Source organism: Lampetra planeri, chromosome 45 (genome assembly GCF_965212315.1).
Source record: "Lampetra planeri chromosome 45, kcLamPlan1.2.h2, whole genome shotgun sequence".
In the NCBI taxonomy this organism is placed as follows: domain Eukaryota; kingdom Metazoa; phylum Chordata; class Hyperoartia; order Petromyzontiformes; family Petromyzontidae; genus Lampetra; species Lampetra planeri.
The window spans coordinates 6,733,197-6,759,126 of record NC_136151.1 but is presented as its reverse complement, the minus strand read 5'-3'; the positions used below and the strand labels follow the sequence as shown (position 1 = coordinate 6,759,126).

Sequence of the window (25,930 nt, the reverse complement as noted above, 5' to 3'; positions counted from 1 at the left end):
ACTACTCACCATCCACACACACTACTCACCACTCACCATCCACACACATTACTCACCACTCACCATCCACACACACTACTCACCACTCACCATATACACACATTACTCACCACTCACCATCCACACACACTACTCACCACTCAGCATCCACACACACTACTCACCACTCACCATACACACATTACTCACCACTCAACATCCACACACAACTCACCATCCACACACACTACTCACCATCTTATAAGCACACACATTACTCACCACTCAACATACACAAACTACTCGCCACACACACACACTACTCACCACTCAACATCCACACACTACTCACCATCCACACACACTACTCACCACTCACCATCCACACACACTACTCACCATCCACACACTACTCACCACTCACCATCCACACACACTACTCACCATCCACACACATTACTCACCACTCACCATCCACACACACTACTCACCATCCACACACTACTCACCACTCACCATCCACACACACTACTCACCATCCACACACATTACTCACCACTCACCATCCACACTACTCGCCACTCACCATCCACACACACTACTCACCACTCACCATCCACACACACTACTCACCATCCACACACATTACTCACCACTCACCATCCACACACTACTCACCACTCACCATCCACACACATTACTCACCACTCACCATCCACACACTACTCACCATCCACACAAACTATTCACCACACACACTACTCACTACTCACCATCCACACACACTACTCACCACTCACCATACACACACATTACTCACCACTCACCATCCACACACACTACTCACCATCCACACACACTACTCACCATCCACACACACTGCTCACTACTTAACATCCACACACTACTCACCATCCACACAGACTACTCACCACTCACCATACACACAAACTACTCACCACTCACCATCTCATATGCACACAAACACTACTCACCACTCACCATACACACACATTACTAACCACTCACCATGCACACACTACTCACCATCCACACACATTACTCACCACTCAACATCCACACACACTACTCACCACTCACCATCCACACACACTCACCACTCACCATCCACATACACTACTCACCACTCACCATCCACACACACTACTCACCAGAGGTGTGGACTCGAGTCATGTGACTTGGACTCGAGTCAGACTCGAGTCATGAATTTGATGACTTGCGACTCGACTTGGACTTGCATAACAATGACTTTGTCCCACCTCTGCTACTCACCACTCACCATCCACACACACTACTCACCATCCACACACACTACTCACCACTCACCATACACAAACATTACTCACCACTCACCACACACATTACTCACCACTCACCATACACACACACTTCTCATCACTCAACATCCACACACACTACTCACCATCCACACACATTACTCACCATCCACACACATTACTCACCACTCACCACTCACCATACACACACTACTCACCACACACACTACTCACCAGCCGCCATTAACCAGGGGGAACATCTCCCCCAGGAATAAACCCGTTTCGCAGATATTCTGATGGCGATAATGTGACCAAGAAAGAACTGTAAAGTGTAAAAACAAATCCTCGCAGAAGGAAGAGGCAATGATAGCAACGAGAAAAAATTAACCCGTAAAAACAAAGTTTTTCACTTTAAATCCTTTATATGCGTGGCATCGGAGCGGCTAGAGTCCTCTCGTCCTCTGGCTTGAGATGGCTGCCACCTATGGGTCAGATGATTGTCTGCCACCATTAAGCAATTGGTAATTAAATATTTAAAAACATTTCCCTAAACAGTGTAAAATTTGGGAAAAAAATTTTCACGAAAATTTATTGTCACGCACAACGAGTCTGTGTGCAAAATGTCAGCTCGATTGGATCACGGGAAGTGGGTTAAAAAACGACCGAAAGATTTGCACGGTCCTAAGCAAGCAAGCGAACTTAATATAAAGGATTTAAAAAGGCAGCTCCAACCAACTCGCCCTCGCCTTAAATTGACTTGCTCCTCGCTACATCCATGACCTCCTTCAGCCACGAATATTCCATCAAGATCGTCAAGATCCTCAGCTTGTACATTGCTCACCGTCCCACCGTCTCCAGGCTACACACGTGGAGGTGCGTTGGCAATTATGGCACCTACACTCTGGAACTCGTTGTCCTTCGAGGTCAAGGGGACTTCCGAGACACTACTCATCTTCACATCTCGACTAAAGCCGTCTCTGTTTAAAATGGCTTTCTCCCTTTAGTGATGTTCAAATCTCCTTCTCACTTCTTTCCTTGGGTGATGTTCACTATTTTCTGACTTACCATACATAGCACCCCGAGAGCGATTGTTTAAGGGCGCTTTGTAAATTATAATTATATTACCATTACTGAATGATTATGTAATCAGTAGAAATGTATTATTTAATTATAAAAATACAATTATTGCATTAGCGTCAAAGTATTATAGCACAGCATTTATTTATTATTTATTTACTATTTAGGTGGCAGTATTTCACAGTTATTTAGTTATAATTAAGTTAATAATACATACAAAATTGCTAAATAATTATTTTATTATTATCCATTTCCAATCAAATAATAATTAAATTATTATAATAACATATTTAAACTATACTACTTAAATTATTATTACTACTTGACGGTCACGCCATTTGGTTCGGGGCACGGGGTCGGCAACCTGCAGCTCCGTAGCAGCGTGCGGCTCTGAGGGACGGCTGCTTCGTGAGACGTTTTTATTTATCACGGACCACCACCAGCACTGTCTCGTACTCACACCACGTTGCATTGCGGCTCTTGAAATAATAACTTATCGAATTGTAAAATATAAGAAAAAATGTCTCCCCTTGTTGTTTTGGTTTCTGAACCCCCTGGTTTAGTGGAATCTTTTCTTGTTAAACCTTGAATACGAACTGACAGCTGTGTGGTTTGCTGGGCAAAACGCACAGCCTCACCCTAGCCATAATGTTTTTTTATTATTGTTACACGGTTTTATTTAACTCACTCTGTTGTTGTATCCTCAAATCTTGTAACTCAATTTTAACCCACTTCCCAATGTGGTATCGACTGCAAACTTGGTATACTTACGTCAGACTGATGACAATACTATATTCTAGAAAAAAAGTATTTTGAAACATAATTTTTTACATGTTATTTTTCGACTTGGGTCTAATTGTCCACGCTCAACTGGCTGTAAATCACCACGGTCCCTTACGTTGTGGCAAGCTTCGGGGCCACTTCCTGGAGTCGTCGAGTTCTGCCATTACGAGTATGGTACAATTTCGATTTAAAGCTTTCGTGACTGCAGGGATTCATCTTCTTGGTTCTTTCCGTAAAGTCACGTAGAAGGGGAAGTAATAAAATAATAAAAATAAAACATAATAAAATACAGTTCTCACGACGTTTCGGCCACAACGCAAGCAGCCGAGGCGACAGTGTCTGACGCTGTCGCCTCGGCTGCTTGCGTTTTATTATTTTATTACTTCTCTTCTACGTGACTTTACCGAAAGAACCAAGAAGAGTATGGTACATTTCATTAAAGCGTGTAAAAAAAAAGTGTTTTAAAATATTACTTATTTAGTTTACGTGACAAACCTTACTCATTGGTTGTGTCGGGTGGTGGCGGGTTTATCGACACTTTCATAATTACACGATCTAACCCAAAAACACGTTTTATAGATGATACTAGATTGACTACCCGGCTTCGCCCGGGTCTTGGATCCACGACGCCCGGCCGCCTTTGTCTCCCCAGTGACGATGTTCACACACGACAGCAGTTACGCGTTTGAGGCTGAGTCTACCTAGGGGAGGCCCAGGTCCGGTTCAAATAATCGTCAGCGGTGCTGGGCGTGAGTGGGAATCGAACTGGGGTCGCTCAACCAGCTTAATGACTATTTGTACAAAGAACATTTAAAGAATCGATTATAATAACCAGGCTACAGTCTACATTATAGACTGCCAGTACACCCACTCAGCTTCATAAGCAGGCTAGAGTGTACATGATAGAGTGGAAGTACGCTCACCGAGCTTAATAAGCAGGCTACAGTCTACATTATAGACTGCCAGTACACTCAGGCAATTGAATAAGCAGGCTACAGTCTACATTATAGACTGTCAGTACGCTCACCCAGCTTAATGACTATTTGTACAGTCACCATTTAAAGAATGGAATGTTGGCGCGTTGGGTTTAAAAGTAATATTAATTGCACACAATGTGGTGGGGGGGGAGTGAAGAGTACGTAAAAGTTTGATGAATTTACCTCAGAGTAGCGTGGTGGGTGTGGAGGCCTAGTAGCGTGCAGAGCCTCCGGCCTCGCCTAAATGGCCCACCCGGCAGAGGCAGGGTACGGGTGGCGTTCCCCCCCCCCCCCCCGCGCTACAAGAATACGGTGTAATCGCTATTATTAAATTATCTACGGAGCGTATAATAGTAATTGAAGACATTGGGGTGGGAGGGGAGTGAAGAGGACGTGAAACTGTGATGAATTTACCTCAGAGTCGCGTGTTCATGCGTGCGCCTATTTTTAACGGGAATTAAAAATGGCGAATGCGTCGCTACCCGTTGCCAGGGGCAACCGCCGGACCAATCGTGTGTCGCAATGCAGGGGCAACCGCCGGACCAATGGTGTGTCGCAAATCCCTGACATTTCGTCCAATGAAAGTGCGTATGGTCCGGCGACACATAGACACACAGACAGACAGACAGATTCACGATTTTATATATATAGATTTGTCGCGATAGCCTACTTATAATTTTAAATCTTTAATAAAACTTTACACGGTGAGGTTTACAGTGGAAAAACACAGCCTCACCCAAGCGGGTGTAACCAGTCTATCGAACAAACCATCACTGTTTTCATTGTTACCGTGGGGTTTTTGTAAAAATATATCAATTGCGACTCTTTAACCTTGACACTGTGTGTGTGAATGTAACGCCACGTCTACACAGGTGAGTACGGGCTGCCGCGTGCAACATTCCAGGGCGCGTCTCGTGATGTTTATAATTTAGCTGCAGGTGAAGTCAGTTCGTTTTCTTGTTCGTTGTCGCTGCTCTGTGATTATTTTACATCTCGCTGCGGTGGCTACGAGATGTTAACTACCTCGCCAGGTGTACAGGAGGTCGTGAGATCGATCCCGGCCCTGACGCCTATACGTGCACTTGGAGTTCGCTTGTCTCTCTCCCTGTAGTGCGTTTAGAGTGTTTGTCTGCTCGAAATGTCCACGTAATAAGCCACGTCGTTGAGCTATCATTTGTGGCCAGGTCGCTTCTGAAAAGAGCTATATACCTCAGTGGGCCTTACCTGGTAAAATAAAAAGTTTTTTTAATAGAATCGTCTAAACTCAGCGATTCTAGGATGTAAAATCTTAACATTAACAATAGGTCATGAATATATATTGTTTAGGTTATGAAGATATAAATCCTCGATTTTTTTACGCATAATAGGAAAATGGACAGTGAAAGTCATACAGATAATGAGCTTAAATGAACCACGATGTTTGTTTAGCCAGGGGCTGTTCGCTGTGGAAATGCGTGAGGCCACCCACCCAGTGACCCAACCACTCAACCGCACGCCCTCCCAGCCACCCTTCACGCCATCCTCCTGCTCGTCTTAGGCCGTAAGGTGAACTAGGAAAAAGTGGCTAGAAAATGATTTTCGTTCCCACACCTGGGAACTACTTTTTAAATGAATGTTTTCATAGACAAAACCATTTTCGACTTTATGTTAAAAGTTCTCCGCAAAATACCCTGCAGTTTTTTTTCAAAATTCATGAATGTATATAATTGTGAATTGGAAAAAACGAAAATCTTATGCTGCTGGTTTTGTTTGTAACTTTATTTATATACATTTGAGCAACACCAAATATCTCTCAAACTGACACTTATACATGTACCTAAACACTTGAGACAGGTTTTGGTGCATTATATACTCAAGTGTGAATGTAGACCATGAAATATGGCAAATTTGTAGAAAATATGCTTCAACTTCACGGATTGGCACTAAGCAAAATTAAACATAAACATTTTAAATTTAGCAAAACTGTGATGTTTTGTACATCAAACTTTTCAGTAGGTACTGTGTAATCACAGAAAGATACAAATATAAGCGCACTTTGGCCCAAGGTGGCTGAAATGACTCGAAATGCTACACTGTCCCCTTGTTTTGGAATGCTGCCAAAAAAAATTACAATTCTACCACAGATTCTTTACAGCTCAAAATCACCTTAAATTATAACACAGCGCATATTTACTCATCGGTATCATCCCTATCACTATCAGAGCCATCATCCCATGTAGGTCTTTCTTCTGTTTCCTGTGAAACATTTGCACAATTTTGGCACCGACATAAATCAGTACAAGACAGTCTTGCAGACATACAGGGACATCTTCCAGTCTCACATTTGCTATGCTTGCAACTGCAGTGGACTGCCTGCAACACACTTTCAGGGGCAGGATTTCTAGTCATCCAGGTCACTGTTAACTCACCATCCTCGAGGTGCCATCCATTGCCAACGGGTGAAGGGGCACACATTATACCTTTTCAGAGAATGTCTCATTATGGCTGCTTGGTAGTTTGCCCTTTTGCAGTGTTGGTACAGGGCATCACTTGTAAGGGGCATGGATAGTTCTGGAAAAGCTGACGATGCCAGCACTGCCTAAAGGATATGACACAGTTCCCAAGGAGTAAGACAGAATTTCCCGCAGGTCAATTTTTCTACTTTGACCTATGACGAGTAATCTGGAGAATAGTTTCTTGTCGGCATGTAGAATCACTTCCTTGCCTGCTGCAGATTTCTTCTTTGTCTTTGCTTGGTCACTAAAGGTCTTCAGTTTTTGTGTTTTGATGGGAGCAAATATGTCAACTGATGGTGATAACAGTCTTTGGTCCATAAACTCTTTGACAGCATTTCCCCCCTTTTTCCGGAGCTGCGAGCAAATCCCACATGATTTCATCAGCTGCTACTGTCCCAGAGCTAAGACACACAATGCCATCTTGGTGTGTGTCAAAAAGATTCACCATGGAATCTAGGGTGGAAATTATTCTGGTCACAACCCTTTCATCAGCATGAATTCGTGTGCTGTCAAGGTCTTTTCGTTTCCTTATATCGGGAGATTTACCTGCCATTGCCTCACATTGTCTTGCTATGGCAGCCCTTTCATGTTGCGACTATCCAGCGATATACTGCAGCCCGATTCTGTGTTAACCCTGTCCAACCACCCTTTGTCTTGGAATCTCTGTTGCATGTTTGCTCAATGGCCTGGTCACAAGCAATCGAGGCAAATCCATGGACACTTTGACGTTGGATAGTCCACTGGCCTTTAACACTGAGCTCACTGTGGCAAGAAGGATGTGTGAGGGGCAAATTGATCATTTCCAGCCAGTAAGAAGATAAATACCTAGCATAATTTACATGATCGTACGCAAAAAACCATGCCATCATCAAGCGCAATGTTGACAGGTGAAGCTGCCAATCCGATTCTCGTGTTGCTCTCACAAATAGAAGGAGTATCTGTACCATGTCGATGTATGAACTCCAGAAGGCAAACGTTGGGTTTTCTGCATTTCTTCTTTGAAAACAAAGTCTTCATATTTCGAACACATTTTGTCAAATATCTCATTTGCACACAAAACAACCATTGTTCAGTCCGGGAATGCACATTTGATCTCGTTGATGACATCCAGACACTCATATCTCTCCTCTTGTGGCAGAGAATCTAAGAAGGTGAGAAGTCTCATGCGTTGCAGACTCTCATTTCAGAAGTTTGTGTGCCCTCATGCTGCGGTTGTAATGATGACCACTGATCACTCCATTGATGGATCCTGGGGCAACAACTTTGGACTCAATGACTATGTCTTGCAGTCCTGCATCTCCAAACCTTTTTCCTAGAATGCTCAGGTAGGACATGCATGTGTGAAATTCACCTAGTCTAATCGCTTTACGCTGAGTAAAGCCATCATCTTTCCAGCGGATTTGCTGAGCTTTGGCATATATAGCTTTTTCAAAAACTAACACTATATGGTCCAGTTCTAGCTGATTATAAATTTGGACACTTCGCTTCAGAATTGTGTTTACTGTTGACATCTCTGTCGGTGTTGCCTCAATGACTGGAAGATAATACAGTGCTGACTTTTGCAGAGTGCCATCACCTTGAAGTAATGTATGTAAACCTGTCCAGCTTGGTATTGTGCATCTTTCAGCATCTATGGACTTTACAAAAACATATGCCAGTTCAGTTTGTACAGCAGACACCGTGTTCAATTTGTATGTGTCCGCCTGTAATGGAACACTTTCCTGATGAAACAAGTTCTGTGGTCCTTGTCTATTAGACTGATGGTACTGTTCGACAGGGATGCTAAGGGGTACTTTCAATGAGGTTTTTCCCTTCTGAAGTGGTTGTCTGTTTGTTGTTGATACAGGTTCAACTACAGAACTTTGCAGCATAATCCCATTTGTGTGGTGGGTAGTTCCACGACCTGACAGTGTCTCCTCCCCAAAGTCAATATTGTCCCACACAAGTACTGTAGGAACCTTCTTTGAGAATACCTTTGGTATTTTGTCTCTGCCCTCTACTAGTTGAAGTTGGGCAAGGCTAGTGTCTAGACTGATAACTGTGTCCCATGCTGCACAATGTCCTAGTCTATTTAGAAGTGACACAATTTGTGATGAACCTGTTAAATGGCGAACCGTTAGACCAAGACACAATGATTTAGGGGTCTGCCTCCGACCCTTAGATGCAAGATACACAATGTCTTGACAGATACATATTCCTTTTTAGGTTCAAATCATCTGGAATATCAACATAATGGGCCAGTGTTGGTTCCTCAGTTTCACCAATAATCCAGGAAATCAGATTGTACAGTTCAATTGAAACGACAGATTTTGCCTCGCTCACATTTAGTCATCTGATGTGGGTAGCCACGGGCATTTCATACCGGGAGAGTCACACAGAAGCATCTTTAAAATTAATGCCGCACTGTAAAGTGTCCTCGTGTCCTCTGCAGTATTGATGGAGGCCATTGAACTTGGTCTATGTGGACCAGCTTTTGCACTAGCCCTGTTTTCAGTCATTTCGCTAGTTACCTCAGTTGACTCTGTTGTTTCTGTACTTGATGGATGAGGTAGCCTGTCTATCAGCTTATCTGCAGACAATGTCTCAACGAAAACCATCTCACTTATGTTGCGCTTCTTGAGGGAGTGAAACACCAGCTGGGTGAAATCACGGGCCAACCTCCTACTTTTGAAATGTGAAAATGTGAGGGAATTATTCATTAATATTTATTAATATAAAATATTGCTAACTCACTGTTCATCTGAGGTCACAGTAACTGATGCACTAGACTTTGTCAAGAACCTGGTGTACTGTCTATAACAGGCCTTGTGGTATCGCACCTCCAGAGACGCACAGTCTTTGTCTCGAATATGCACAAGAATGCTAGTGTCTTCCTTCATCTCAGCAGCTTTCAGCAAATTGCCTGTAAATAAATAAATAAAACTAATTCAACTAATAAAAAACTGTGTTAAGAGTTAAACAATATTGAGTGTTCTGGCTGTAGCTGTATGCAAAACAATGCAAATCTGTCTCTGACTGTAAAATAAACATTACATAAATTATGTAATTGTAATTGAAAGTTAGCCATGGTACCCAGCATAAGGGAATAAAAGTTCAAACGTGTGTATGTGTGTGTTTTTGTTTTTACCTACGTGCTGACGTTTCTGCCTGTGAAAGATGGTCCGTCTGGCGTTTGCCTCCCACATTAATGTACTTGTCCATTTTCTTACAAATTATGCACAGGACCAGCACAAGCTACTGGCAGGCCGGTCCTGGACCTAAGTTTTTTTGCGGGACAATCAACTGCAGCGATATAACGTTACTACCCGATGGCACAGACTGGCCTTGATCTTGAGCTTCAGGACGCTGTGTGGCCCGTTTTTCGGCCGCATCCAAGCGCTTTTTGTCAATGAAACGCCTGTAGCAAGTGGAGTGAAACCCAGCGTCTTCGGGAACATTATCAAACTCGATTTCTAGACAATGTTTGTATGTTTCTGCTATTCTCCGATTCTCACCTTGCAAAAAAAGCCACCGTTTGACGCAGTTTCTGAATGTATCCCACCGTGTCCGTGTAAAATCCTTTGTTTCTTCTTTCTTTATGGATGTGAGATGCATGTAGCATTGTTTAAAATACTTTTTACGGACTTTTGAAGGAGGTCTGGCCGTAATTTCCTCTTCACTACTCGACATTGACAACAAGGGCGCAGACATCTTGGACTAATGTTTACCTCTCGTCCCAAAAAGCAGCCACCTTATTGGTCTAGCGGGAAGCACGTGACGCAAAGCCTCATCACTGATGATCAAAATATTATTACGCGAGGAAAGAAATATTGCCGACTTTAAACAATAATAAAAAATAAACTGCAGGATTAGACATGGAGAACTTTTATTATCACGGCCAACAGCAATAGATCTTTTTATTAGAATGAAAAGAATTTAGTGCCCCATATATGGGAACGGGATTAAACGTAAAACGTCTTCACCTTACGGCCTATCTGTCTCCCCTCTCACCAAATAACCCCCCCCCACTTACTCATCCTCCACCACCACCCACTCGCACCTTCGATTAGCACGAGTGGCTACGTACGCTGCGACATAAGTTCAACATACTCAACCACTCACCCACACACCTACTCACCCAACCACTCACCCACACACTAAATCACTCACTCACCTACACACGCACCCACACACCTTCGATTAGCACGGTTGACTACGTACGGTGAAAAAGAAGATCAACATACATACAACCACCGTCCACTCAGCATAATAAGGTGTAGTCAGAATTAAAAAAAAAACTAAACAATTATTGACAGATGAACAGAGGATGCATGAAGCCAGTAGTTAACTATTAGTTGATAATGGTGGAAGACGATTACAGACTGTGAAGCTTAAACAAACAGGCCTTGCAATAAAAAATAATGAATGAAAACACAGATGGGAAAAAAACTAGTTAACCTTTACCATCAAAATGTTTGCACAAGGTGCGGTTCCATAGTGCAATGCACACAGCCTGACCCTTGCCCGTCAATCAGCCTGTGGGATAAACCATTATTGCTGTGTCCCAGGTTGCTGCTGCTGGGTTTTGTTTGTACAAATATATCAATTGAGACCGGTCAAAGCTATGTATGTATGTTGAACTTCTTCCACACCGTACGTAGCCAACCGTGCTAATCGGAAGTGCAGAGGAAGGACAACAAACTAAACACAAAAATCAGTTTTAGCTAACACAGTGCGTGACTGTACCGCCACGTCTACACAGGTGAGCCCAGCCGCCGTATGGAACATTCCAGGGCGTGTCTCGAGGTATTTATAACTTAACTGCAGGTGAAGTCAAGTTCATTTCCTTGTTCGTCTCCGCTGTGTGAGCTGCTGCTGCTGCGATAGCTCCTCCGTGAGCCGCGGCGAGCGACTGAGTCCGAGTGAAGCCATGGGCCATGGCGAGCGCGTCTCCCAGTGATTGTGTCGACAGTGAGCTGAGCTGCCCCATCTGCCTGCGCACGTTTGACTGCCCCTACACGCTGAGCTGCGGACACTCGTTCTGCCTCCGGTGTCTGGACGGTGCCTGGGAGAGAGCGAGCAGCTTCAGCTGCCCGCAGTGCCGAGCGGCCTTCCCTGAGCGGCCCCAGCTGAAGAGGAACGTGGCGCTCGCCAACCTGGTGGAGCAGCTCAGAGTTGGAGAGAGGATGGCCGGAGTTGTCTTCTGTGACGGCTGTGATGATGGGGAGACACGTGCAGTGAAGACCTACCTCAGGTGTGAGACTTCCTTCTGTGAATCCCACCTGAAGCCCCACCTTAAAAACCCCAAGTTTAAGGACCATGTCCTAATGGCTCCCATTGTTAATGTGGAGGAACGGAGATGCAAGAAGCATGAAGATCCTTACCGGTTCTACTGCAAGCAGGACGTCGGCCTGGTCTGCACGGTCTGCTCCATCACTTGTGCACACAAACGACATGATATCATCGCACTGGAAGATGAGCACAAGACACGGAAGGTGAGGTCCTTCATGGGGTGTATAGAAGCCACTCAAACGATACCAGAACACAAATTGAAAAAAGTTATCACTGTGCAAATGTGTTAAACATCACCCTGGGCTTATTCTTTCCCGCTGTGGCATGCATTTCAGACTATCCAGTCAGGAGGGGGTGACTTGCTTGCCTATCTTCTGATGGGCATTTTAGGGCCATCACTGTGGAGTGCTCCGTGTGGAGTGGGGCTGAGAGGGGGCCGCTCAGGGAGTGGAGTCTCCTCTGGTGACTTTGTCTCTTACAGAGTGGAGTTGGAGAGGAGACGCGAGCGGTGGATGAGAAGAGGAAGAAAGCGGAGGCGTCCGTGGGACGGATGAAGGCCACTCGCAAGGACGTGCAGGTACCACGTGTGGACTTTATGACCTTGTGACATCCACCCTGCATGGAGTCTGTGACGCTCCCTGTGAGGACAACTCCATAGACTCAAGTAAACTATGTTTAGTCTTGGGTCAATGTATAATAACTGTGCAGGATATTGCATTATTATGGCGACGGGTGCTTGAAATGTTAATGTAAACAAATGCAACGTTTATGGAAGAAAAAAAGTTCACATCTCATGCGACTGCAAAGCATTTCACAGGATAACTTGAATGACTTGCAATGGGTGAGATAAAATAACGCAGTATGGAGCAACGACTGCATTGAAATATAAACTATAAATTAAACGAGTGAAGGTGATAAAATACGACAGGAAATTGAGGCTTCAAGAGCGTGTAAGGGAATGCAGGAAAACACTTTTTCTCTCATGACAGGCACCCAATTCTCAAGCAGACACAACGTAGAGTCAAGGACTATTTAAAAGTTTTAAATTTAATTTCCACGAATCATGATGTATTAACTCTTTTGGTGTCGTACATTTTAATCGTAATAATAATTACATAATTTTGTCTACTTTTGATATGTCTTCAACAGTATTTCTCTGAGCCTGTTTGCATTGTCGCATGCATGAGTTTGTTCGATTCTCAATCCACTTATCCTGGTGAGGGTCGCGGCAGCAGAATGTTGAGTAGGACGATCTAGACGTCCCTTTCCCTGGTGACAGACTAGCACTTCCTGGGGAATTCCCAGGCCACCCGCGTGTCCTGGGTCGGCCCCGGGGTCGTCGCCCAGTGGAACGTTCCCAGAAGAGTTCCAGGGGGAGTCTATCGAGGGGCATCCTTACCAGGTGCCCAAACCACCTCAACTGGCTCCTCTCGATCCAGCAGCCCCACTCTGAGGCTTTCCTGGATTACTGAGCTCCTCACCCGATCATGGAGAGTAAGCCCAGCAACCATGCAGAGAAACCCCATTTCGGTCCCTTGTACCCGCGATCTCATCCTTTCAGACGTTATCCAAAGCTCATGACAATAGGTGAATGTGAGAACGTAGATCGACCTGTAAAGCCAAAGCTTTGTTCGAGAACTCACCTCCCACTTCACGACCATGAAACGGTACAGCGCCTGCAACACTTGGAACGCCGCACTGATCCACCGGCCGATCTCCCGCTCCCACTTACCATCACTCAGGAAAGAAACCCCGAGGTACTTAAACTCAAACTTGATTTGGAGCTTTCGTGACTGCAAGAATAACTTTTTGGTTTTTTCGGTAAAGTCACGTAGAAAGAAAAATAAATTAAATAATAGCATATGACGTTTCGATTGCAACACAAGCAATCATCATCAGGTACGAATGAAAGAGAAAATAAAGCTAGTAGACTTAGAAATATAATGCAATACAACACATAACGTAACAGTCAACACCCTACCTGGTTGATTACGTTCTTCCAAAGGTTGCAAAATTTGATAGAGAGACAAAACACAGACACGGAGACATATAGACAGACACATAAGCAGAGATAACACAGAGACACAGAGAGAGACACACGCATAGGCACACAGAGAAACAACGCCTCTGTGTCGAGGCCTTAAATAGAGCGAGAGGGAGGCAGAGAAAGAGGGGGGGTAGAGAAATTAGCATGTCAATGAGAGATTTGGAGCTGTCGTGACTGCAGGAAATACTAGAGCAACAACACAAAGACACACACAGAGAGAGAAAACACACTTAATTAAACAAAACTTAGTCAAATTTGGAAATGCAATGCAATGAAACACAGAAAGTCGGTCAACACACAATTAACGCATAGCCTGGTTGATTACGTTCTTTCAAAGATTGCTAAATTAGAAGTTAAGTGTTAAATTTGAGAGAGAGACAAAACACAGACATGGAGACACAAAGACAGACACACAAGCAGAGAGAGACAACACAGAGACAGAGAGAGAGGAAAAAAACGTAAATCCTCCCCGTAGAGGTGGTTCAAACTTGATTTGGAGCTTTCGTAATTCCTGCAATCACGAAAGCATTACAGGGAACACGGTAATATGCCTTCTCCAAGTTTACAAAGCAAAGGTAGACTGAAGAAGCATACTCTCATGACCCCTCAAATATCTGTAAGAAGGAAAAGAGCTGGTCTGTTGTTCCACGACCCTGACGGAATTTTTCTTGTTCCTCCTGAACCTGAGGATCAACCAACCGGCAGGAGCCTCCTCTCCAGCACTCTAGCCTTTGCTTTACCTGGGACGTTAAGGAGTGTGAACCGTCTTTAGTTGGAGCACACCCTCTAGTCCCCTTTCTTAAAAATGGGAACCACGGCTCCAGTTTGTCAATCCAGAGGTACTGTACCCATCGCCTTCCATGCAACATTGAAGAGGCCTGTTAACCACGACACACCTACACTGTCCAGTGCTTTCAACAACTCTGGGTGAATCTCATCCACTCTAGCAGCTTTGCCATTATGAAGACCCTCAACCGCCACAGAGACTTCAGCAGCCAAGATGGATCTGATCCCCCCAGCTGTTTCCAGAGCTGGCTTCTGAGAGGAGGGCTTGTCCACCGGGTTGAGGAGCTCACCAAAGTGTTCCTTCCAGCTGTCAGCTATCTCCTTAGTTGAGTTCAATGTTACGCCACCCTTACTAAGAACAGCCTGGGCCACGCCCCGTTGACGCTTCCCAATGCGTAGGATGGTTTGCCAGAATATCTTTGAGGCTGACAGGAAGTCTCTCTCCATGGCCTCTCCAAGTTCCTCCCATGCCCGGGCTTTCGCATCAGTGATTGCTACCGCTGCCACCCTCTTGGCAAGCAGGTACCTCTCGATCGAGTAAGGAGACCTTTTTCCGAGCATAGCTAGGAAAAAGCCTCCTTATTCAGCTTGACAGCGTCCCTCAGCATTGGTGTCCAATAGCAGGACCTAGGCTTGCCACTTTCAAAGGCACTAACTGTCTTCCAACAACAGCTTTTCTCAGTCACATCCACAAATCGAGGTCCTGAGCATTGTCCACTCGGACTCAATGTCCATCACCTTCTCTGGAGAGCAAGATACGTTTTTCCAAAGGTGGAATTTAAAATCTTTCTGCACTGGGTCTTCTGCCAGACGTTCTCAGAAAGCTGCACTATTCGTTTGGGCCTTCCACGTCTATCTGGTCAGTGCCCCGAGCATTGCATCTAACTTTCCACCAGGTGGTGATCAGTTGACAGCTCTGCCCCTTTCTTCACCTGAGTGTCCACAACATATGTCCTTAGTTCTGATACCAATATAAAGTCAATCATTGACCTTCGGCCCAAGGTGCCCTGTTGCCAAGTACACATATGAGCATCCTTTTGTTCAAACATGGTGTTTGTTATTGACATTCTGTTACTATCACAGAATTCCATTAACATCTCAACATTCGGAGTCAGATCAAGGGTGGCATTCCCCCTTATCACGCCTCTCCAGGTATCTACATCATTTCCCACTGGGACAAACTCCAACTGAACAGCACCCAGCCGGGGGCTTGTGAGTATCCCCCATTCACCCGGGGCCTCTCACCAGGGGTTATGCCAGAACAGGAGAGAGACCACCCCCGATTGAGAAGTTTTCTACCAGTGCCAATGCTGTGTGTGTAGGTGAGACCAACTACATCTAGTCGGTACCTTTCCACCTCCTCCACCAAAATAAACACGGTTTATTGCACCAAAAAATTACTAATTTATGGTTAGTGAACAGATGAGCTTGAGGTGATGTGAACATGATTCTACGTAAGCCAATCGTGCTAATCGGAGGTGCGGGGGAAGGACAACAAACTAAACACAAAAGCAGTTCTCAATCGAGACGATGTAAAAGTACATAGCTCCAATGGCTTCCTAATATTTGAAGGAAGAACGTTCCAGATGGCCACAGAAGCACACCCGAAAGCATGCGATGCAGCGGCCGTCTTTGTTCGATCGAGTGAATAAAAAAGACCATAATGGCAATACAAAAATTAACAACAAAAGGGTTGGGTCCATGCAGTTACAGCAGCTGAAGTGTGCAGTCTGAGCTAATAGTGAATTGAAACGGTGGAGGGAGGGGAGAGAGCCCAGCCTATGTTGAGAGGCATGGACATTCCAGTAACGTGAGGTAGTTTTAATAACAGGTAATTATAGTAAGTTATTAGTCGTTATTGTTTTCCATATTTGTGCGTAAAATATCTCAGTTGTTTTGAACTGTTTTTTAGTATGTTTTGGTTCAGTAATGCATCTTAGGTCATATAATGGGACCGTATGGAAAATTATGTTTCGATTTACAATTTAATGTTTCACTTTATGTTGTGATTATTTCCAAAGAGGAATACAATTTTACTTTTTATTTTACTATCCATTTTATGGATGTGAAGGAACTAGATACTTAAAAGTTATCGACCTGTTCAATGAGATGTGAGTAGTCAGAAAACAACGTGATTTTGGTGTTTATAGCATTGAATATTAATTGGTAGCATCCATCGCACACCCTTGCAGGATTGCATGGTCCAGACCAAGGCTCATATCACAGGCGAGTTCAACCGCATGAGGGCGATTCTGGATGACGATGAGAAGACGGCTCTGGATCGCGTGGATGTGAAGGGGGGCAAGCTGCTGTCCCGGATCGAGGAGAACATCGCTCATTACGAGCACGAGATCAGCTACCTCAAGGCAGCAGCCACGTGCCTGCACGCTCTGCAGGAGGAGAGGGACTCGCTCACGTTCCTGCAGGTAGAGCATTTTCATAGCTAGGATAGTACTCGACTTACGAACACAACTCGTTCCCAGGCCTGTTCGCAAAGTCGAACAGTCCATAAGTCGGAACACAACAATGTACCCTATTTGAATTCCATTACAGTTGCTGTCATGAAATGTGTTCTGGTTCAAGAAAAAAACTGAAGCATTGTTAAACTCATAAATAAGAAGAAATACTGTACATTTTCATGTAACACTGTAAAATAACTGTAGTAAATAAAGCATAAGATAAAGTAACATGAATAGAAACAAATCCATTGCATTTTCACTTACCTTGAGTCCTGATCCCGTCTTGCTTATTGAAAGAGGCGCAATGAGTCACTACAATTGAACACACAAACTCACACGGGGGAGGCACACACAAATGAAAGACACACAAACAGACACGCACACAGACACTACAAAGAAACACACACACGGGTATTTGTGCACGCACAGACACAACAACCGCCATTCGCCACTTAGTGGCGGTGATGTCAACACGACGCTTGTACCAGGCTATGTGCACGTTGAAACCACGTGAAGTGTCGAATACCCGCTAGCAGGAGGTCACGGGGCAGACCCAGGTGCCACGGGTCGACTGACTGAGATGACTGGCTGATGCACCACCTGTACCCCCTACTGTGCCAACTTGCTGTGCTTTAGCCACCCGCTCGTTGTTGTGAGCGTCGCTCCTCCGCCCTCCGTTGTTGTTGGAGGGCGACTGTCTCCAACTGCCCAGTAGCATCCTTCACGAGCCTCCTCCACAGAGGCCAATCTTGACACCGCTGGTACCAGTCATCGGCAAGTCCACTTGGCTCCACATCCTCCTATACGACATCACTTCATCTCTTCTCTAGCCTGTGCTGCGCCCGTTTAGCCCCCTCGATCCGGCCGAACAAAAGCTGTTTAGGCATGCGGTGGCTGGGCATGCGGGCTACATGACCCAGCCAACGCAGCCTTGCCTGCCAGAGGAGCTCACCGATGGGACCTTGTCCAAATCTTTCAAGGATTTGTGAGTTCCTCACACAATCCAGCCTGGTTAAACCCAGGATGGATCGTAGGCAGGCCAGCCTAAATGTTTCTAACCGGCGAAGATGTTCCATTACGGGGGTCCACTTTTCGCAAGCATAGAGAAGGGAGGGAATGACTGTGGCCGAGAAGACCTGAAGCTTCGTGCGGAGCGACAGACCAGGTAGCTTCCACACAGTGTTACGCAACCGATGAAAAGATAATGCCGCTTGACTGGTTCGGAGTGTGACCTCTGTTGTTAAACCGGAGCCGGTCATGCCCAGGTATGGGACACTCTCCACTCTCTCCACACCTGTCCTATCACTAATTGTAAGTTGTGGGGGTGGAGTGTCCGATGGTACAAAATACCCAGGCAGGTGCTTAGTTTTGGTGGGGCTGATGGTAAGGCCCCACCTCTTAGTGGCAAGCTCCAGGTTAACCAGCAGTGCCTCCAACTCCTCCTCCAAGTGAGCAGCAATTACCAGATCATCGGCATACATAACATGGTTGAGCAATAGGGAGCCATCCCTTGACCACACCTGGGCATTGATCAGCCTCCCATTGTATCTGTACCAGATGGAAATTCCCCTGGTACAGCTGTTGAAGGCTTCACGAACTACGTGGTCGAAATATATGTTAAATAATGTGGCACACTAAGGTGTACTGGGAATGGCTCCGACCCCATGCCACATAGTTTTACCCTGGCCCAAAAATCGTCCCTAAACTACTGACAAAGGTAACGCAATGCTCTGGATGGATGATTATTTCGAATGTTGGTTCACAATCACTGCCACTCGATGTTGAGTGCCACGTATGCTATTGCCTGTGGCAATGGTTTGAGAGGTGACACCTTGCTGATGATAATCATCGAGTCCAAACAAATCTACGGTTTTGTCTTGATTACAACCAATAACACTGGGATACGCGAATGGCTGAGCGCACCCTCATCGTGTCTACCAATAACCGTGTTGTTAACGTGGCTGAAAATGACCTGACTCGTGCCCCCTGTGTCTGACTCCTGCAGGTTCACCTGAAGGAGACAAACCGGTATGGACTCATGAACTCACACAGATTCACACACTGGGTCACTCTGTGTGTGAGACATGATACTGTGTGTAATGATGCTGTCTGTGAAGATAATGCTGTGTGATGATGTTGTGAGTGATAATGTTTTGTGTTATGATGCTGTATGGAGTGTATGTGATGATGCTGGTCGGGCGTGATGATGCTGTGTGCGATGATGCTATGTGTGATGATGATACTGGGTGATGATGTTTTGTAGGACACTGGCTGTGTGTGATGATGCTGCATGTGATGATTATATGTGCGATGATGCTCTGTGATGATGCTGTGTGATGATTGCTGTGCGTCATTATGCTATGTAAGACACGGGCTGTGTGAGTCACTGCTGGTTGTGGTGTCATTGGAGAGACGCTCAGAAGGAAGCTCCACACTCATCTCCCAGCAAAGAAGATATTGCCACGATAAGCGCACAGCAGGGAGCTCTGATCAAACTGCTGCCGTTCATGTGTGAGTAACACGGACTCTTGCCACATGTGCATGTATGTTATTGCATATGTAATCATGGCTGTGTGTATGTCGCGATGAAATGAAGTGTATGGAAAGGGGTTGTCTAGCAGTTAGCATGCTGCGCTACAAATCCAGCCACTGGAGTTCGATTTCTGCTCACGGCCAACACCAGTGATGATTATCTGAACAGGTCCTGAACCCCCCTAGGAAGACTCAGCCGTAAATACATGGTCGGCTATGTGCGGTGCGAAAGAGGTTAAACATACAAACAAATTAGTATCTGGTGCAGTGTGTAGACATAGCCACGAGAGATACAAAAGCGGTCAGGCGTGGTACTGGCCACCCACCCCCTCGTGTGCCATGCTGGTCTTCATAGGTGCTCGCTAACAGCATTTGCCCCAACAGTCTGTTAAAAATATACGGGGATATCTTTGCCTTTGTAATGGTGTATGTGTAGTGCTGAACTTTACGCAGACAACTTCTTCCTTTTCTGTCGTCACTTTATTTTATCCAACACAGCACATTTCGCCACCATTCTCCAGCGCGTTCTCCGCTCGCTCGCCGCGCTCCGACGGCCTCGCTCGCCCCGTTCCTCCCTCTCTCCGTCTCTCCCGACTCCCCACTCTGCTTCTCCGTCCCACTCCAGCCATCGCTCTCTCTCGGCTTCTCCGACTATCTCATTTGGCTTCTCCGTCTCACTCCGACTATCTCTCTCGTTCAGCTTCTCCATCTCTACTGCTACTCTACACTGCTCTTCTACTCCACTGCTACCCTACACTTCTTCTATTCCACTGCTACCCTACACTTCTTCTTCTGCTCCCACCGACTCCGTCCAGCTCCCATCACAACTTCCCGTCTCACTCTCACTCTCCCGTATTTATACCGTCCCTATTAATTTCCAATTAATTAATTGGCATCCCCCCTAACGCCCCGCGCCCCCGGCCCCCGGCGCCACTTGTCCCCATTCCCAGACTTAGCGGCGCCACCCTGTCCCTGGCAACAACAACCGGCCAATCACTGCCCTGCATCCATAATTGCCTAACGGGTCGTCTCTCTCTCCTCCTTGTCCCCCAGCAACACCAGCCTGTCCCGGCACGACCCCACTGTTCCCAGCCCACACGTGTTTACAATTACCCCCCTTGGTGCGCGTTAAACCACTACATATGTATGCATGTATCTTTAACTTCATTCACACTGTACGTAGCCAACCGTGCAAATCGGAGGTGTATGGGTGTATGGATGAGCGAGAGTGAATGTTCAATGAAGATGGGGTGGTTTGTGCACTGAGCTACAAACATGGTCACCTACACGTGATTCACGGCCATGGCTGGATTCAGAACCAATGTTGGACCTCTCCTAGATCGACTCAGCCTTAATGAGTACCTAGTACATCTGGCAAACATCAGCACTGTGGGCACAAAGGTAGCCTGCGGTATTTGTATGATTCAATGACAAAGGCTATGGTTTTTTAAACTAGATCAAAGTAATTATAGGAATCTTATGGATGATTGTTAATGCCCAAGGATCATACATCCAGACCAAGACACATTTGAGATTATTAGGCTTCATATTAACAGACTGATGTTCAGAGATTCAAACTAAGACACTTTAAGAATTCTTAGGTTCCCCCAGTTAATGGCTGAGGATCACAGAACCAGACTAAGGCATAACCTTGGTTAATCTTGTAACGCACTGCACGTGCAAATATCAACATTACGAATGTAATGTATTCATTGGACAAAACTATATAGCACAACCACGAGTGTATTTCACTATTACATGAGCTCCATTGATATTACATGTTTGTATTATCCAGTGAGGATGCTGTTGGACAAAGTAACCATTGTAGCAGATTAATCTATGACTATGAGTCTTCTCTGTGATCGATATTATCATCAGACTAAAGCCAGACTACATCACCGTTCTGATGCATAGGGTTCATTGTTAATGATGTAGGCTCATATCCAGACTAAGGCAGCCTAATGAGTCTCAATATTCATTAATGATGCCTGAGGCTACTATATCCCTACTAAGGCACCTTAAGGATTATTGGGGTCAAGGTTAATACCCGAGGCTCACAAAGCCAGACTGGGCTATCACTGTGGCTGACCATGTGTATCACTGTACATACATACAGATACATTACTATTGCCCAGGATGCTGTTGCTATGCTGTCTCTGTGAGTGTTTTACACAGACGCTATGGCTGAGATTCTGAGGATTCATTATTAGTACTTAAGGCAGCGTGATACAGATTCAGACACCGTTAGGATTCTTAGGGTTCCGTGTTAATGTGTAAAGCTCTCAGAATCAAAGGCACCTTGATAATTATTTGTGAATATTCAGAGGTTTATCAGACAGCCAGCCAGCCCAAAGGCTTCACCCTGGTTGATCGTGCAATTCACTACATAGTGACTACACTACACTATCACACACACGAGTGTACATCACTACACTATCAGACACACACGAGTGTACATCACTACACTATCACACACGAGTGTACATCACTACACTATCACACCCACACACGAGTGTACATCACTACACTATCACACACACACACGAGTGTACATCACTACACTATCACACACACGAGTGTACATCACTACACTATCACACACACGAGTGTACATCACTACACTATCACACACACGAGTGTACATCACAACACTATCACACACACACGCGAGTGTACATCACTACACTATCACACACACACGAGTGTACATCACTACACTATCACACACACACACGAATGTACATCACTACACTATCACACACACACACACACGAGTGTACATCACTACACTATCACACACACACACACGAGTGTGCATCACTACACTATCACACACACGAGTGTACATCACTAAACTATCACACACACACACGAGTGTACATCACTACACTATCACACACACACGCGAGTGTACATCACTACACTATCACACACACACGAGTGTACATCACTACACTATCACACACACACACGAGTGTACATCACTACACTATCACACACACACACGAATGTACATCACTACACTATCACACACACACACGAATGTACATCACTACACTATCACACACACACACACACGAGTGTACATCACTACACTATCACACACACACACACGAGTGTGCATCACTACACTATCACACACACGAGTGTACATCACTAAACTATCACACACACACACACGAGTGTACATCACTACACTATCACACACACACGAGTGTACATCACTTCACTATCACACACACACACACGAGTGTACATCACTACACCATCACACACACACGAGTGTGCATCACTACACTATCTCACACACACGCACACGAGTGTACATCACTACACTATCACACACGCACGAGTGTACATCACTACACTATCACACACGCACGAGTGTACATCACTACACTATCACACACGCACGAGTGTACATCACTACACTATCACACACACACACGAGTGTACATCACTACACTATCACACACACACACACGAGTGTACATCACTACACTATCACACACACACACGAGTGTACATCACTACACTATCACACACACACACGAGTGTACATCACTACACTATCACACACACACACGAGTGTACATCACTACACTGTCACACACACACACACGAGTGTACATCACTACACTGTCACACACACACACACGAGTGTACATCACTACACTGTCACACACACACGAGTGTACATCACTACACTGTCACACACACACGAGTGTACATCACTACACTATCACACACACACACGAGTGTACATCACTACACTATCACACACACACACACGAGTGTACATCACTACACTATCACACACAGTGTACATCACTACACTATCACACACAGTGTACATCACTACACTATCACATACACACAATGTACATCGCTACACTACCACACACACACACACACACACGAGTGTACATCACTACACTATCACACACACACACACACGATTGTACATCACTACACTATCACACCCACCTCGTGTGCCGTGCCAGCCTTCACAGGTGCTCACCAACACCACTTGCCCCTACAGCCTGTGAAAGGTGACACACGGGAGATGTTTGTGTTTGTTGTACACACACAGAGACGCTGCGGCGGTGTTGATATCCACGCTGCTGCTGTGATCCACTGCCTCCCACGGTCACTACCGCACAGTGGGGCTGAACGATGAATCGATTTCAAATCGAAGTCGCAATTTGAAACAATGTGATTAGCAAATCGCAAAGGCTGCGATTTTTGAAAAGTCCTATTACTTTCTTAAAGGAATGTTTTATTTTTTATTATTAGAACTTTATTGATTTAACTTAACAATTCATTCTAGATTTGAAGCTTTCGTGACTGCAAGGATTCATACTCTTAGGTTGTTTCGGTAAAGTCACGTAGGTAAAAATAAATAATTAAAATAATACATGAAAATAACTCCATTAAATCACGACGTTTCGGAGGCAACACAAGTCTCCGTCTTCACGTGGGACCTTCACAGCTAAATTTACTGTATCATTTTATTTTATTATTATTATTTTACCTACGTGACTTTACCGAAAAAAATTTACAATTGTTCTATGTTTGATCGTTCTATTTCAATTAAAACATTTTAACAAATACATGTTGGAAGCAATTAATATATTTTAAGTTTTCAGCCTTGCATTAGAATATATAGAGCAGTTCACATTTTGATGGTATCATCACATGTTTTACATCTATTACACAGTGAATATTGAGCTGAAGCTCGACTTTTAAAAATGTAGATGGCGGGGCAGACAAACGCACCGCTGTACTGTACTTCTGTGCTCTCGCCAGCCGCGCCACCTGCCTTCGCCAACGCGCGGTGACCGGCGTGGTGAAGTATGGTCAAATATCCCCTGCGACCCGCACGGTGTAGCGAGGCCCTCATCCAGCAGCGGATTGACAAAGTGCCCGTTACATGTCATCACACCGATAGCTACGCATTACAACGTTGTATAACAATGCTCATTATGAATTGCTCTATTGTAGTGTACGTGCGTGTTAGTGCACGAGTGCTGTTGTTATAGTGGTGCTGTTGTTATACGCCTACTGTGATTATCGTTACTGCAGACGGACGCTCACCGACTGTGGACCCAAACTCGGCCTACAACAACCTCCAGATTTCCTCGGATCTCAGGACGGTGACGTGGACCACTGTCTCCCAGGGTCGCCCCGATCACCCACACCGCTTTGATGTCTATCCACAAGCCCTGTGCTCCGAGAGCTTCTCGTCGGGTCAGCACTACTGGGAGGTGGACGTGGGGGGTCCGGCGTGGGGCTGTGAGGTCGGAGTCGCGTACGGGACGATCGCACGGAAAGGGAATGGTAAAGAGTGCGGGCTGGGAGAGAACAACTCATCCTGGGTTTTATATAAAGACAACAACAGCTGCTCAGTGCTTCATGGTGGTGTAGAGACCTCAGTGTCAGTGAGGGATCCTCCCCGGAGAGTCGGGTGTCACCTGCACTGGGAGGCGGGGCTGCTGTCGTTTTACCGCGCCGACTCCATGGAGCTGCTGCACTCCATCCACCACTCGTTTAGTCAACCGCTCTACCCCGCACTGGGTGTGTATCAATTTGTTGGTAACTCGGTGAGGATTCTGGATCTGAGTCGTGCGTCCTGAGAGCACGGAGTGTGAGCAGCGCAGAGAAACGGGCACAACGCACAGACTCATGCACACAAAGACACAGATCCCTCGTGTAGCCTTAACAGGCTGTTGGGCAAGTGCTGTTAGCGAGCACCTATGGGGCCGTCCATGAATGACGTCACGCACCTAGGGGGGGGTCAGACATTTGTGACGATGGGGGGGGGTTGAAAAATGTGACGTCACGTCAAAATTAGTAACTTAAATAAATATAGACAACACGTTCTACTTAATTAAATAGACTTTTTATTAAATGTTTTCTCCTACAACATCAGAGTGCAGCGCCACATTAAATATGCACTACAATGACAATAGTTTAAAGCTATTTGAGGCATGTTTTATTTTCTTGGGGGGGGGGGCAGAGTTTTGTGACGTCATTTTTGAGGGGGGGTCTGACTTTTTGTAACGCCGTGTGACGAAGGGGGGGGGGTGGGGGTCAAAAATCGCGTGACGTCATTTATGGACGGCCCCTATGAAAGCCGGCACAGCACTCGAGGGGGTGGGTGGCCAGCACCACGCCCGGCCGCCTTTGTCTCCCCAGTGGTGAAGTTTACACACCGCACCAGGAA

At 45.4% G+C, this 25,930-nt stretch overlaps 1 protein-coding gene across 1 annotated transcript; it reads left to right on the top strand.

Annotated features, from left to right (window-relative positions):
• Window positions 1-10,264: 10,264 nt before the first annotated feature.
• Window positions 10,265-25,493, top strand: LOC144733083 (zinc-binding protein A33-like). Its single transcript, XM_078614821.1, has 6 exons — window positions 10,265-12,083; window positions 12,362-12,457; window positions 16,906-17,139; window positions 19,178-19,200; window positions 19,583-19,683; window positions 24,790-25,493. The coding sequence occupies exons 1-6, from the start codon at window positions 11,526-11,528 to the stop codon at window positions 25,338-25,340; spliced, it is 1,563 nt and encodes a 520-aa protein (XP_078470947.1). The 5' UTR covers window positions 10,265-11,525; the 3' UTR covers window positions 25,341-25,493.
• Window positions 25,494-25,930: the final 437 nt, after the last annotated feature.

Bases quoted from the DNA above. Each gene is read 5' to 3' on its own strand.
- LOC144733083 (XM_078614821.1), top strand. From the start codon at position 11,526: ATGGCGAGCGCGTCTCCCAGTGATTGTGTCGACAGTGAGCTGAGCTGC. The intron at 12,084-12,361 runs GTGAGGTCCTTC...TGTCTCTTACAG, and splicing joins ATGAGCACAAGACACGGAAG to AGTGGAGTTGGAGAGGAGAC. The intron at 17,140-19,177 runs GTAGAGCATTTT...TGACTCCTGCAG, and splicing joins ACTCGCTCACGTTCCTGCAG to GTTCACCTGAAGGAGACAAA.